The following is a 16,292-nucleotide window of genomic DNA, read 5'->3' on the forward strand; positions in this document are numbered from 1 at the left end:
TAGAGAAGGTATTCGTCCAATTCACATCATTTCTAAAAATTTTTAGGGTGCCCAGATCAATGATGAGTGAATATTTATTAATAGAAGATTTGTTTTTGCCAAAACAAAGTATTCAACATAAAAGTTATGCTCACATTTGCATTCCTTACAGCACTTGCCATCCACATACGCAAGGGCCGACTTAAGGGGGCAGTCAGGAACTGGACAGATCAGAGTTTCGCACTGGATGGTTCCATTCTGAGAAGAAAGCAATATTTAAAGAATTTCCAAGTTGCAGTGTGATAGCCTGAAAGTACTTTTTAATCCTAAGTTTCAAACTCTTCACATAAAATGCCAAAAATACTACTATTCTTTATGTTTATTATACAGTAAAACCCATACTACAGAGACCTACAGTAATATGAACTGGGTCCTAACACAGTTGGTGATTAGCTCCCATCTTCTGTCCAGTGACAATGCTACACACCCCCGAGTTCTCCCCCTTCTGGAGTTAGATGGATGAGAACATGGATGGAGGGAGGAGCACACACTGACAAGGAAATAGCAAGCTAGGGGTAAACCTCATGTCTGCCCAGATTATGCACAAAATGAGCATCCACAAGCCAGGGGATTTCTCAAATAGCTGCTGCCCTCCTGCAGACCTAGTCTCAGGACCCAGAATCTTCCCATAGATATTTAAGCACCACCACAAGGCAGCACCAAACTGCAAACAGAATGGCAAGGAGTTTATTTCCCGATGGTCAGCCAGAACTCCCAGGCAGCTAGCTGTTCTTCTAGTCACCTTATTGACCTCACTATACACATCTTGTATTTTACTCTTTTTGATTTTTGTCCCCATTTAACAAGTTGGGAAGGTTTTACTGCATTGGTAAATGCTATAATTTTGGTGGAAACATTCTATTTTCCCAAACAGAAGTCTTATGATGCATGCACACACATATGACTATTTCACGGATATCTTTAACATTTTTAATACATGAAATTCTGTTTTTTGAACGAACTTGATGAACTTGGAGAAAATTTTTTTAAAGGCTAATTCACAGAGACCTCTGGTCTCTTTCCAGTAAATGACTTCAAACTGATGAATTCATGTGAAATTTAAAATTTAAAAACCAAACTAGTCTTGACCTTTTCTTGGAAAATGAATCTATTTTTGAAATAGTAATGTGTTAAATATTTCTACTTTATGAGTATGCAATTAGAAAAATCATATTTATTTAAATTATCTAATTCTTATTCAACCACATTAGCAAAGTTTTAAAGATTGCTAAGGTAAATTCCATTATTTGTCTGTATGGCCCAATTTGGTGACAATATTTCATGCTGCATATAATTTAGTTTTATTAAAATGCATTAATAAACCCATGAGGGGAAAATCCCTTGAAATGTTAAGGAAAATGGATAGAATCCTTTGGGAATCACCTTCACTAACCCAATTTAAATTGTTAACTTCATGTGTGGACCAATAAACTTAAGCTTTATAGCATTCCTAAACCATAATCATCTTTATAGGCTAGAAAGTATCTTTAATAATGCAACACGCAGTTCTTTAGATTTGACCAGGTTGGCTGGCACTTTAGTGTTGTGTCTTGAGGAAATGGGTCTTGAAATTTTCATGATTACATTGTTTTAATAAATTTTTAAAGAGTGGGGGCATCTGAGTTCCCTTCATCTGAACTCTCAGAGGAAGCCATACCAGACACGTGCAGTTCTTACAGCCGTCTGTCCAGGACTCAAATTCTCGGTAGGTGGTTCCCTTCATGGTGCAGGTCCTCTCACAATAGCACTGATCCAACCTATTCATTCGCTGCTCAGCTCGAGACAGCTGTGGCACAAAGGAAGGGGTTCATAGTGTTCACCATTCCAGCAACACAGAAAGGAAAAATACTTCAGTAGGCATTGGAATTTTCCTGCATATAGTAGTAATGATGGCTGGGCCCATCTATTATGGTCATCAATATTTTAAAGCCTATACTTTAAAAGAAAAGTTTTTTCCCTCTTCTTTTTGAGGTAAATTTCATTCCTGCTTTTGGATTAAAAAAAAAAAAGAGGCATGATTTACAAGATATAAACGGGGGCTAGGTAAAAATGGCATCACTCACACTGCAGAAAAGGGTTTTCCATTTTTAAAAATGTTTAATTTTATGAACATGTTCACTCAAGTGAAGAAACAAATCTCAGAATTTGTCGTGTCAGAAACAAATCATAGATATACAAGACAACTTGCAGGTTCTTAGTAACTACTATGCAAGGTGACAACAGTCTTGTGAAATTGCAAGGAAACTTGACACGTGCTCAGGACAGTGAATAATCCTACAACAGCAAACAGCGGTAGAAAGCATCTGTGGGAACATCCCCTTGATGTAATTCTGGGGTGCATATTCTTCACAATGCCCCTCACCTCCATCCTTACAAAGAAAAACTAAGTAAAAATAAATAATAATAAAAACTAAAATAAACAATAAATTCTACTGCAATAAGCAATGTGAAAATCTGGTAATCTGCCTCATTTCTGATTTACCGAATCATTTGTTACACAGAAGGCTAGGGTTTGAATATTTATAAGCCCTCTCCTTGAGCAGAGATTTAGATTCAATCCCAGCAACAGTGTAGAATAAGGAAAGTCTCAAAGGTGAACATTTGTGGTTATATATATAAAAAATAAACTATAAAGAACCTCAAGGATTTCTGAGCTCCCTGCACTGTATTTTTAAGTAGCTTTTACCTTGGCTGATGTTTTGGCCAAAATATCCTGCAGCTCCATGATTTTCTGCACGAGTCCATGGAAGTCATTGCAAGTTGGACAGGCTGGAATCACAAACACTACATTGGTCAAGTTGTGTTTATAAGGAGGTCAATCTAGTTAAGTCCAGGCTGACAACTAATATATGGGACTTCAGATTTCAAACTGACATTCTGGACAAAATTAAGCAAGAAACGCACTTTTTATCACACAGTGCAAAAACTAATGGACTTACTGCGATTAAGATCTGGGCATTGAGCAATAAATCCTTGGGGCATGACAAGTAATTGCACATCTTGCATTATACCCTGTGTGCAAAAAATTTTTAAAAAGACGTATTACTTTCATCTACCCAAATTATGTTCAACAGTCAAGTTCATGACGGAAAACATTTACAAGATAGACTCACCAAGATCCCCGAACAACATCTTTTTGAATACATTACTTCTACTTCAAACCAAAGGGAAAGAAATACGTCAGGCAAAATAGATGATTACCCATGTACTCTCCTATTGATAATATTTTTAAAGCCTTAAGATTAAATGTCAAGATATAATTAAGAGGGAATAGTCATGTTGTTTTGAGAAGTTATTTTTACTTAGCCACTGGAGAAAGGCTTGAAAATGACCTTTAAATACCAACCCGAAAATCACTTCTGGTTTCAGCAACAGTGAAACTGATACCAATTTTAAACTAACTGCAGCCATCAAAAAGAAAGAGAAAAACTGAGTCATAAGTGCAATACTCATCTGAGCATTTCTCATTTTTCAGTCAGATCTTTTAAAACTAATTTCTCAATTTATAAAGGACAACAGATTCATTAAAGAGCTGCCGCAAGACTTAGTGACAAGTGCTTAGGAGCACGGAAAGTTTAGCGTGAAACTTTTAAACATTCCAGCTACAGATGACCCATTTTCTACAGAGGGCCACATCACATGTCTGTATGTAAAATTTACATGTATCCTTAGTCACTAAGGCTTAATTAGCTTCCACCTTCCTGAGCTCTTAAAGCAAAGGCCAATGGTAACTCAAAAATAACCTCATCAGACACACTCCAGCTGTCCCTTTCATCTACCACCCTTCTCTTCCTTCATCAACTTTACATACATTTTTAATTAATATTTCACTTCATTCCTCTGAAAAATGCAAACAGAATGTCTAATGACAGGGTGACAGTACCAGCATATTATCGAGACAATTTTGAATGTACCTACAAAATCACCAAATATTGGCCTATATCTCCTATGTGTTTAATTAATAGCATAGTATATGAAGAATGTCAATATGAATGATAAATATTTCAGTATACTGTGTGGAATTGCTAGATCTGTTGTTTGCTTGGGGTTTGGATTAAAAAGGCAACTTCTATACAAGTTCCTATCACTTGGAAGCAGCAACATGAAAAAAGGCTATGTACAACTCCACTGGACACCACTCACAGTCTACAGTAAAAATTGTGACCCCTAAAGAAGTACTAGAAATAACGGACGTGTGAGAAGGATTCTAAGGCCACTTCTGGGCTCCATGGCAAAGACTGCCATGGTTAAATAGAGGAGAGAATTGACATCTACAGATTTGCTATCCCTTATGTGGCAAAAAAAAAAGCACTGATTGCTTAGGATCTGTGAGCACGGAATCAATTCCTCATGGTAGGCTTTGGGCGAGTCACTTAACCCCTTTGAGTCAGTTTATGCACAAGTAAAAGAAGAAAAAAAGAGCCTACTTCAAGGCCAGGAAGACCAAGATTCAGGAATAGTACAAAGAAAGCACCCGGTTTCCAGGTAACAAACAGTTTTAATAAGTTTGAAAAACACCTTCCCAGAAACACAGAGCTTACTTAGAACACAACTTCAAAATCACTGGTACCTACTCTACCCAGTTGGACACAGAAACTACTATTCTTCAGTTAACAACCACTTGCTGAGCCACTTCAATGTTTTAAGTACTGTCTTAGTCCCTGGGGGAAAATGATTACACTACCGGTTTGCAGTCAAGCAATATTCTGGACTTTATTTCTTCATCCTTAAGATACAGAAATTTAAATGAGATGTCTTTTGGATCATCTACAAAGATGAAATTCTATGGAGTGTGTCTCTAAATAGGCACTAATAAAAAAGATACAAATTATGACTGTTTCCTAGTGTTTTGACAGATTTGTGCATATATATATGTATTCTCTTTTCACTTTCTGAAGTACATATAGACCATGAATAGTGAATATTGAAAAGTCTTCAATCCTCTTATTATTAACAACCCTGTAAAAGTATCATCAAAGGTGATGTTTCAGTGGCAGTTTATTTATAAATTAACATCTTAGGTATTAGGTATTTAATACTTTGAATCCCTAACCTCAACAATGATATGTTAGTTTCCTGACTGCCACTTTGTGATCATCTGTGTAATGTCAAAGATCAAACTTATTCAGGAAAAAAGAGAAAATACTGTACGTGAGCTAAATAAAACCCTCATGTTAAAAAAAAAATAGACAAAACAGAAAAAATACACAAATCAAGTATTATTTTGTTTCACACCACAAAAAGCAAAACGTGATTTTCCAAACTCATGAGAAAGCATTTATATTTCTATGCTGTCATCAGCCCTTAGCCAAAAAAATACCTTAAAATATCCATGTGCATTATTTCTCTGTCCCAGCCAAAATGTTGTGCCCAGAGGCAAGTCTGTGGAGGGCTTTTCCACCACTCTCTCATATATTCTGCAAAAAGGAAATATCACATAAGCAGTGTGAGTTAACAGTCGTTTCTTAGAATCTTCCCCTTCATATACTGAGAACATTTCACTTACTTATTGCAGTCAACATGCAAAATCAAATGGGAGGCACTGATGGCTAAAGAGAGCTTGTGCCACTTGTCATCAGCCAAAATGTACGGAAAGACTTCCGTGTGCGGGTGGTGACTGCCTGAGCGGTAATGCAGTCTGACTTCATTCCGATGGCCGCTGCTCTCCAGTTCCAGGTACCTGCACAGAGAAGAGCCACAAGGGGCCCAGTGAAAATAAAGTTCCAGAATTATGGACATGACCTCGAGCCCCAAAAAGATAGAGTCTCATGCTTTTCCTATTCCTCTCACTGAAGAAAACTAAACATTATATTGTAAAACAGACATAGGAAGGGTCTAAAAGATGGAGTAAAGAAAGAAAATCAGTGAGAAACTTTACGACCTAAGTTTCCTAGGTTTTCTTTTTGTCTCACATATCCCAGATTTCATTGAGGAAACCAGCAACCTGGGGTACTAGTGTGTGCAGACCAAAAAAAAAAAAGAATGAAAGAAAAAAAAATATATGTGATATAGTTATAGATATCTTCTTACAAAAGTTACCTGCCAATGATTTTGAAAACACATAGACAAAAACAAGAAATTATAAACACATTTGGACACTTGAAACAAATGAAAAAATAGAAAGACTCAGAAAACAAACAGAAGAACAAAATAAATAAAGGAGAACCAAATGGAAGTTTTAGAACTGAGAAATAAACAGTAACTGGATTAAAAAGCCCAAAGTATGGGCTAAACAATGGAAGGAAGGGGACCAAGAAAAGAATTGGTTAACTGAAGAAAGAACAAAAATAATCCAATCTGAATGGAGAGAAAACAGACTGGGGAAAAAAAAAAAAAGAAGTCTTCAAGACCTGAATGATTATAACAAAGGATCTAACATTCATATAAGCAAAGTCCATAAAAGATGAAAAAGAGGGTGACCTCAAAAAGTACTTGAGAAAATAAGGGCTGAAAACTTCCCAAACTTGGGAAGAGATATAAGCGCACAGATTCAAGAATCTAAGCAAACCTCAAAATAGATAGATTAAAATAAATAGGGGCGCCTGGGTGGCTCAGTGTGTTGAAGCTTCTGCCTTCGGCTCGGGTCATGGTCCCAGGGTCCTGGGATCGAGCCCCATGTCGGGCTCTCTGCTCAGCAGGGAGCCTGCTTCCCTTCCTCTCTCTCTCTCTGCCTGCCTCTCTGCCTACTTGTGATCTCCATCTGTCAGATAAATAAATAAAACCTTTAAAAAAATAAAATAAAATAGTCATCATAATTAAGCTTCTGAAAAATAAAAACAAAGAAAAAACTATTGAAAGAAAGAAAAAAAAGATACTTTGTGAATAAGGAATAACAAAGTGATAGTAGATTCCTCAACAGAAACGATGGAAATGAGAAGGAAGTATGGCACAGTATTTTTCATGTGATGAAGGAAAAAGCTGTCAGTCCAGAATCTTATATCCACCACAAATATTCTTCAGAAATGATGAAGAAATCAAGACATTCTCAAATGAAGGAAAACTATGATAATTTGAATCAAGTTTTACACTTAGGTATGTTATGTGTAAAGTACTTAGTGAATACTGCAGAGAACATGTAGAAGAGCACCTAGATCTACAGCATCTGAGGTGGAGGGAAGAATTTGGAAATCACAGGCATCTATATTGCACTGAAAGTCATGGAGGCAGAGCCATGAAGAAAGCTTGAACATTTTGAGGAGGAACCAGCAAAGCAAACCAATAAGTGTGGCTAGTGAAAATTAGAGGAGATAAAAATGAGGGTGGTGTCTCAAAGGCCTAATGATGAAGAAGTCACCTCAAGAAAGAGAAAGCAATCAACTGTATCAACTGCTGCTGACAGGTCAAGTAAAAGGAGGACTTAACTACTGGATTTAGCAAAACAGAGGTGTGTGGTAAGCCTAAAACTATTCAGCAAACTGCATACAGAAGAAAGTCTGCTTGAAGTAGGCTCAAGAGAGAATGGGCAAGAGAAATGAGGGAAATATAGACATTTTGAAGAGATGGGATAGTAGCCGTGGAAACACAGGTAGTCAAAGGAGATCTGTCTCTAATGGGTAAGAAAAGTACAAATGCTTGTAGGCCGCTGAGAATAATCTTATAGAAGAAGGAACTTAGCTATCACTGAAAGAGAAAATAAATGAAAATAAAACAGAAACTATAAAACACAGATTAACTATATTTTTACTACATAAAAATCAAAATTTCCTCAACAGAAAAGATACCATAAATAAAATTGGAGAACAAATGACATTCTGTAAGACAAGGGGTTTATGTCTACAATACATGAAGAACACCTACAAATCAATAAGAAAAAGCAACTCGGTGGATTCACCAATCAGAGTGGCAATAATCAAAATCATTACAAATATCCAGTGTCAACAAGAATGTGGAGAAATAAGCACTTTCATACACTATATGGCAAAATAAATTGACACAGACTTCCTGAAAGGCAGACTGGTAAAACTATCAACACATTAAATGCGCATACTCTTTAAATCAGTAATTCCAAGTCTAAAAATTGATCCTGCAAAATAAGAGCACAAATTGGCAATGATATGTACAGAACATGCTCACTGCAGATATATTTAAAATAGTAAAAATCTGTGATAAAATGCCAACTATCCACTCACAGAGGAATTATGACTCATCCATATCCTGGAACATTCTATGAAAGAATAAAGTTCAAACATGAAACAATGCATGGTTTACTATTAACAAATAAACAAAAAAACCATAGAAACTCATGTGGTGTGATAAAATGTGTGTGTGTGTGTGTGTGTGTGTGTGTGTGTGTGTGTTTAGAGACAAAAAAAGATCAATAAAGATAATATCAAAATGTTAACAGTAGTTGCCATAATAAATCAATTAGGAGAAGAGAATGTAAAGAACCATCTCAGATATTTTTTACCTCTAAATTGTGTTCACTAACTATGCATCACTCTTTAATGCTTATATGTATAATCACTATATACATAGTTAAGATATAAAATAAACTAATTGGTCAAGAATATAAGCCATGTTTAGAACTTAACAAGAATAAATAAAACTCCAACTTTTTTTTTTAATCCAGAAGACACCAACTAGAGAATCCTTCTTATATTATTTGATAACAAGTATTCATTATTTAATCAATTCAATGAGTAAATTCTACAATAATAGAAAGGTGTTTGCATTAAGAATAATAATAGTAACATCAGCAAACACACTGCCCTGTTGCTATAAATCTGTAAGTTCTTATCACACTTAGAAATGTCACCTGCAGTGGATTCCTAAACTTGAGGCACTAGAAGTAGCCTGAATAACAATGAGGCTGACACTATGCCCTACAAACAAGAACCCTTCAGAAGTTAAATATTTTACCAAAAGTTACATTTTCATTAGCATCATTTACTCAATTGTAAAAAAAACCTGAAATAGATTCACAATACTCAAATAAACAGGTAGTGAAGAGAAAAATAAACAATGATGTAAAATACTTAGAAGTGTGCCTAGCACATGGATAGGAGTCAATAAATATTCATTTTCATTAAGGGAAGGGAAAACAGGTTGAAAGAAGTTGATCCAAATCCTTGAAATCAGTAACTATTAAGATATAGAAAAGTGCACAAAGATGTGAAGTTGCATGAACATATATGATTACTGCATAATTACATGTTACAAAGTATCTTATTGAACACTGGGTCTACTTTAACAATTTTTCTTTTCTTTTTTTAAATTTTATTTATTTGACAGACAGAGATCACAAGTAGGCAGAGAGGCAGGCAGAGAGAGAGAGGGGGAAGCAGGCTCCCTGCTGAGCAGAAAGCCCGATTCAGGGTTCAATCCCAGAACCCTGGGATCATGACCTGAGCCGAAGACAGAGGCTTTAACCCACTGAGCCACCCAGGCGCCCCTAACTAATAATTTTTCTAATAACAGTCATCTTCATTTCCAGAAGCCCACTGTGTCTCAGTACGAGGCAGGACTGGCTCGCCTCCTCTCCTGTCCACCCCCCCAAGGCTCAGGAGAACAGTGTGGTTAAACACCCCAGCCCTAAAGCCTGAGGACTCACATCCCAGTACCCCTCCCAAGAGCGGCCAGCTGCTTCACCTTTCTGTTCCTCGTCTGGTCACTCAACTATAAAACAGGGATATGAATTGTACTTGCTTCAGTGGACATCTCTAAAGATTTGAATGAGTTAATTTAAGCAAGCACTCAGAATATTACTCAGTACAGACAAAATACTCAGTGAAGATAGTACATGTTAGTTAACTTTTTCAATTCAAAGAGCAAAGGTGTCAAATCTTCCCTCTTCTTTTCCGTGGTACAGCCAGAGATGGGTTGCCGACACACTCCAGCAATCAGACACTCTTTCTTGAGATTCTTGATGGAGCACAACCAAGGAAGGAAGCCAAGAGGCACCCACATTGTGCTAGGGCAGTGGCATCCTGGTCGGCTATGTTCAGGTCACTCTGCATCTTGCTTCCTGTTTGCTGGCCCACCAGTGCGCTTTTGGTTATTAACTCTTCCAAATTCCGATACCTCAGGCTCCCATCAGTTCCATAAGCTGCCCTCCCGCCCACTGCCTCCAAAGTCATCTTACAGCTAAGAACCTTAACTGATATATTACAATTGTGACCAAGGAAAAAATACAGAATGAATCATATCAACATTTTCAAGGCTATTATTGAGTGATAGAACTGAGTGATTTTCAACCTTTATTTTATTGTTCTTTTTTTTCCCTTTTATCCACAATGAGCATTTTTTTTTTAAGATTTATTTATTTGTTTGACAGACAGATTACAAGTAGGCAGAGAGGCAGGCAGAGAGAGAAGGGGAAGCAGGCTCCCTGCTGAGCAAAGAGCCCGATGTGGGGCTCGATCCCAGGACCCTGGGATCATGACCTGAGCCGAAGGCAGAGGCTTTAACCCACTGAGCCACCCAGGCGCCCCCACAATGAGCATTTTTTAATCTTAAATTAAAAACCACATTTTGGGGTGCCTGGGTGGCTCAGTGGGTTAAGACCTCTGCCTTCGGCTCAGGTCATGGTCTCAGGGTCCTGGGATCGAGCCCCACATCGGGCTCTCTGCGCAGCAGGGAGCCTGCTTCCCTTCCTCTGTCTGCCTGCCTCTCTGCCTACTTGTGATCTCTGTCAAATAAATAAAATCTTTAAAACAAAACAAAAACAAAAAAACCCCACATTTTAAATCCCAAGAAGGTAATTTGTCACACCTGAACATACCGTGTCTCCCTGATTTGTTATTCATAATTGTGAGAAGTAACTAAAATCAGAAATAAAGTTCACCCTTTATAATAATTTATGCCCTCGTTATTCAAATATCCTTTGCATTGGCAGAAGTAGAAACTAATTTAAGATTAGGCTTCAGAGAAATAGGCAACAGTGGCAGGACATCGTTCATTTTAACAACCTCCTTCATAATTCAAGATCAAAGGATGAAAATAAGGTCACGTCTCATCTGACAAAAAAGGTTGCACACAACATGAAATGAGACATTTTCTGCTGCCTTAAATTAAACCTAAATGGAAGAACGATTAGATCACCTCAGTCCACTTCTTCCTCAACGTGCAATGGGGTTATGTCCTGATTAATCCAACCCTAGCTGAAAATGCATTTACTACACCTAACCTACCGAGCATCATAGCTTAGCCTAGCCTCCCTTAAATATGCTGAGAACACTCCTCTCAGCCTACAATTGGGCAAAATCGTCGAATGCAAAGCCCATTATGTAGTAAAGTGTTGAATATCTCATGCAATTCATTGAATACTGTACTGAAGGTAAAAAACAGAACAATTGTGCAGGTACAGACACATTGTATCAGTTGTTTACCCTTGTGACTGCTTGACAGGCTGGGAGCTGTGGCTCCCAGCCGCTGCCCAGCATCATGAGAGAGCATCTCACCACATATCTCTAGCCTGAGAAAGACCAAACTTAAAAACTAAGAGTACAGTTTCTACTGAATGTACATCACTTTCTCACCAGTGTAAAATTAGAAAACTGTAAGGTGAACCATACTAAGGATAGGGCCGTCTGTATGTTAAGCTAGAAGCCAGCTGTTAGTCACCTAAAGAAAAGCTCCATGCACTTCTAGTGCCAAATATATCATCAGAGGAGCTCGTGGGAGGCACAACTGCACAGGAGTTACATGCACAGGCTCTGGAACTGAAAACCCAGCTCAGCTTCTCACTAGCACCTTTGACCCCACTTCCTGCTGCCTCAGTGTCCTTGCCTATAAAATGAGGAATTGGTGTGATAATCCACAGAAAGCAGGGCATCTGAAACACAGTGATCACCCAGTAAAGGGTAACTGATTTATCATTTGTCAGTACAAAATCCCAATGATAAAGCCCAGCTTCTTAAAAAGCCAATTCTGTGAAAAACAGGCAACCTGAACACATTTTGTTTAAGTGAAAGAATGCAGAAACGGGAGACAGGAGTTCCAGGCGAAAACAGAAAATTAACCAATTCATAGAAACTAGTTGTCAGCCCGGGTATTATAAGAGCTCTAGCATAACCAACAATATATGAGAAGCGGAGTCCAGTGGTAGGGCCAATATTACTGTGAGTTCCTCAGCTTGCCCCTTTATTATACAAAATGGACTATTTCACCTTGTCACTTCCAGTGATTCCCTCAGAAGTGAAGGGAGATGGGAGAATGGGGAAAACGTGTATTTTCTGGCATCCTTCATTAGAGCCATACTGATCCTATTTTTGTTAGTCTACTTGTTTTTTTTGTGTTTTTTTTTTAATATTTTATTTATCTGACAGAGAGAAATCACAACTAGGCAGGCAGAGAGAGAGGAGGAAGCAGGCTCCCCGCGGAGGAGAGAGCCCGATGTGGGGCTCGATCCCAGGACCCTGGGATCATGACCCAAGCCGAAGGCAGAGGCTTTAACCCACTGAGCCACCCAGGCGCCCCAGTCTACTTGTTTTTAATGGCATTTGGTCATCAAAGCCAGGTGGTATAATGTGGTAATTTAAGAGGCCTCCGAGACTTACTCCTGTCTCTACTCCCTACTAACTGTGATAATGGGCCAGTGAAAAATCTCTATGCTTCAGTTTCCTCTCCTATCAAATAGAATAAAAGTTGTAACTTCATATGGTCATTGTCAGAATTTAACAAAATAAGGGATGTAAGTGCTTACTCTACACCGTTCTTGACAAAGAGTGAGCCCTCCATACATGTCATAATGATGATTTACATTTCCTAGGACACACTATTTAAACATCACTAAATTTTCAGGGTGCATTTGAACTTAAACAAGCATGAATCTCAAACAGAAAGCATTTTAATGAGAATCCATGCTTAGAATGCTCATCTATGATACTTCCATTAAATGGTCACCCAGTCTGTCCAAGTACATCCAATGACCAAGAATTCATGATTTACTGAGGCCCGTGATTTCATTTTTATGACAAACACCTTCCTTATAGGAAAACATAAAGGCAAGAGGTTTTTCTAAAGTACAATTTATTAGTGCATTTATTCCAGCAAATATACTAAGGGTACAGAGAATATGGCAAGTGGCCAAGGCCAAGTACACTGAAGCTTAGAGATCCTTAATAACAAACACATTATTAGGTGAAAATTATGCTTAGCCACTGCAACACCAATAATAATATTACTCTAAAAGTCTTGCTGTAAGAAGAAGAATGTGGCAATATCAGTGAGGAAAACAAAGCTTTTTCATGAATAATATAGCCAGAAGCCAAACTGATATCACCAGGGGGAAAGATCAGTAGAAAATGGAATTAATTCATGACTGAAGCCCTGGCATCCAACGTGATGGCTTGAATAAAAACCTCTCCATCTTACTACTCTATATAACTGAGTTAATAATAAAATAAAAGGAAAAAAATAGTTATTTAAGAAATTGAGATAATTTGTTACCACTGATGATGAGGCCAGCAAGACACAAAGAAAGGGGAACCTGGGTGGCTCAGCTAGTTAAATATCTGCTTCAGCTGAGGTCATGATTCCAGGGTCCTGGGATCCAGCCCCACACTGGGCTCTTTGCTAAGCTGGGAGTCTGCTTGTCCCTCTCCCACTGCCCCTCCCCACTTCTCATGTTCTCTCTCTCTCTCCCTCTCTCTCTCAAATAAATAAATAAAATCTTTTTTGTTTAAAAAGACACAAAATCTGAGAAACAACACTAAGCTATGATCCTGGAAGACAGGATTTAGTAGTATCAGGTGCATTTTTTAAATATCAATTTGAGGAAGGTCTTATACAAGGATGAAGAAAGAACAGATATAATAAAGCACAAATGAGTGGGTATTCCACAGCACAAGGGTATCCACAAGAGTCAGAGTTTGAAAGAAGCTATTGGGTAAAAGGCAGTACCTACTAAATGCTAGGCTGTCTTATTATCTCATTATCTCAACTGTCTTTTTTTTTTTTAAGATTTTATTCATTTGACAGACAGAGATCACAAGTAGGCAGAGAGGCAGGCAGAGAGAAAGGGGGGGAAGCAGGCTCCCTGCTGAGCAGAGAGCCCTATGCGGAGCTCGATCCCAGGACCCTGGGATCATGACCTGAGCCGAAGGCAGAGGCTTTAACCCACTGAGCCACCCAGGCGCCCATCTCAACTGTCTTAATTGGGACTGAGGCCACACAGGCAGAAATTAGACAAAAACTGGAAAGAAAGTGTTCAAGGAAGTAGAAGACTCAAAGGAAATGAGCCTTCCCTATTTTATCAAGAATGAACACAAGAGCACCTGGTCTTAAGGTTGAGGAAGACCCTCTGGGGAATATGGACTTCTCTGATGACTGAAAATGCATATATGCAAATGTGTACAAAATTTGGCTTGCAAACTCTGCAAGGGATTCACAGATCCCAAGAAGTCCATTCAGGGACTCTAAGCTAAGTATTCCTCCATTTTAGGAAGACCAAGCAGAATATGGCCACTTGAAAAAGTTTGACGATGTGGTTTGATATATATTTTTTTTTCTGATATAAAATAATTAGACAAAAATTCAGAAAATACACAAAGCACGAAGAAGAAAATTATGATCACTAATGGTCTTGCTGGAAAGAGCTGATTAATATTAACAGTTTTGGATATATCATTTGCAGTCTTTTTCACTTAACCATACACTCAGATTTTCTTTCCATGTCAATAAAATAAAGCCATATCCTTTTTATTGGAAGCATGGTATTTCATAGTATAACCATGCCATAATTTAACATCCAATTTCATATTACTACTTCCAATTTTTCCTTCTTTATAAAAATGTTTCAATACATGTCAACTATACTTCAAAAAGTATTTCCATACATATTTCTTTGTGCATCTAAACAATTAACTCCTTGGAATAAATAACTACAAATTAAATTGCTGGTTCAAATGTTATACATATTTCAAAGAGATTTGTTATATTCATGTATTCACTCACTCATTTACTCATTCAGTAAATATTTTTTGGAAAGCAAATTAAACCTAAAGCTAGCAAAAGGAAGGAAATATTAAAGATTAGAGCAGAAATAAATGATGTGGAAACTAAAAAAATAACAGAACCGATCAATGAAACTAGAAGCTGTTTCTTTGAAAAATTAATAAAATTGATAAACCTCTAGCCAGATTTATCAAAAGAAAAGAGAATGGACCCAAATAAATAAAATTAAAAATGAAGAAGAATAAATAACAACTAGTACCACAGAAATACAAACAATTATAAGGAAAAATTATGAAATACTATATGCCAACAAGTTGGAAAACTCAGAAGAAATAGATGAATTCCTAGAAACATTACCCTAGGAACATATAAATTACCAAAACTGAAACAGGAAGAAATAGAAAATCTGAACAGACTGATAACCAGTGAAGAAATTTAATCAGTAATCAAAAACTCCCAATAAAAAAAAAGTCCAGGGCCGGATGGCTTCACAGATAAATTCTACCAAACATTTAAGGAAGCATTAATACCTATTTTTCTCAAACTATTTCAAAAAAATAGAAAAGGAAGGAAAACTTCTAATTTCATTCTTTGAGGACAGCATTACCCTGATACCAAAACCAGATAAAGACACCACTAAAAAAAAAAAGGAAACAAAGAAACAAAGAAACAAAGACAGACCAATATCCCAGATGAATATAGATATAAAAATTCTCAGTAAAATACTAGCAAACTGAATCTAACAATACATTTAAAAAATCATTCACCATGATTAAATGGGACTTACTCCCGAGATGCAAGTGTGGTTCAATATCTGCAAATCAATCAATGTGATATACTACATTAGTAAAAGAAAGGCTAAGAAGCAGGCAAGGAAGCATTTGACAAAGTACAACATTCATTCAAGATAAAAATCCTCAACAAAGTAGGTTTAGAGAGAACACACCTCAACAAAATTGAAAGGCCCACATCTGAAAAACCCACAGCTAATATCACCCTAAATGGGGAAAAAATGAAAGCTTTTCCTCCAAGAAACAAGACAGGGATGTCTACTGTCACCACTTTTATTCAACATAGTACTGACAGTCCTAGCCACAACAATCAGAAAACAAAAAGAGATAAAAGGCATTCAGATTGACAAGAAAGAAGTAAAGTTTTCACTATATGCAGATGATATAATACTCTATAGAGAAAACTTGAAAGACTCCACCAAAAAAGCTGCTAGAACTGGTAAACAAACTCAGTAAAGTCACAAGATATGAAGTCAAGATACAGAAATCTGTTGCATATTTATATACCAATAATGAAGCAGAAGAAAGGGAAATTAAGGAATCAATCCCATTTACAATTGTACCAGA

At 37.2% G+C, this 16,292-nt stretch overlaps 1 protein-coding gene across 5 annotated transcripts in view; it reads right to left on the reverse strand.

The window, feature by feature from the left end:
- Nucleotides 1-16,292, reverse strand: part of NELL2 (neural EGFL like 2) — a 414,049-nt gene that overhangs the window by 245,238 nt on the left and 152,519 nt on the right. For all 5 annotated transcript variants that reach the window (XM_046012522.1, XM_046012521.1, XM_046012520.1 and 2 more), the window contains 6 exons: nucleotides 5,546-5,719; nucleotides 5,360-5,456; nucleotides 2,979-3,051; nucleotides 2,726-2,808; nucleotides 1,697-1,825; nucleotides 135-237 (listed from right to left, as the gene is read on the reverse strand). In XM_046012522.1, coding sequence (XP_045868478.1) covers nucleotides 135-237; nucleotides 1,697-1,825; nucleotides 2,726-2,808; nucleotides 2,979-3,051; nucleotides 5,360-5,456; nucleotides 5,546-5,719 — 659 coding nt within the window. The remainder of the gene's footprint in view (nucleotides 1-134; nucleotides 238-1,696; nucleotides 1,826-2,725; nucleotides 2,809-2,978; nucleotides 3,052-5,359; nucleotides 5,457-5,545; nucleotides 5,720-16,292) is intronic.

Source organism: Meles meles, chromosome 7 (assembly GCF_922984935.1).
Source record: "Meles meles chromosome 7, mMelMel3.1 paternal haplotype, whole genome shotgun sequence".
In the NCBI taxonomy this organism is placed as follows: domain Eukaryota; kingdom Metazoa; phylum Chordata; class Mammalia; order Carnivora; family Mustelidae; genus Meles; species Meles meles.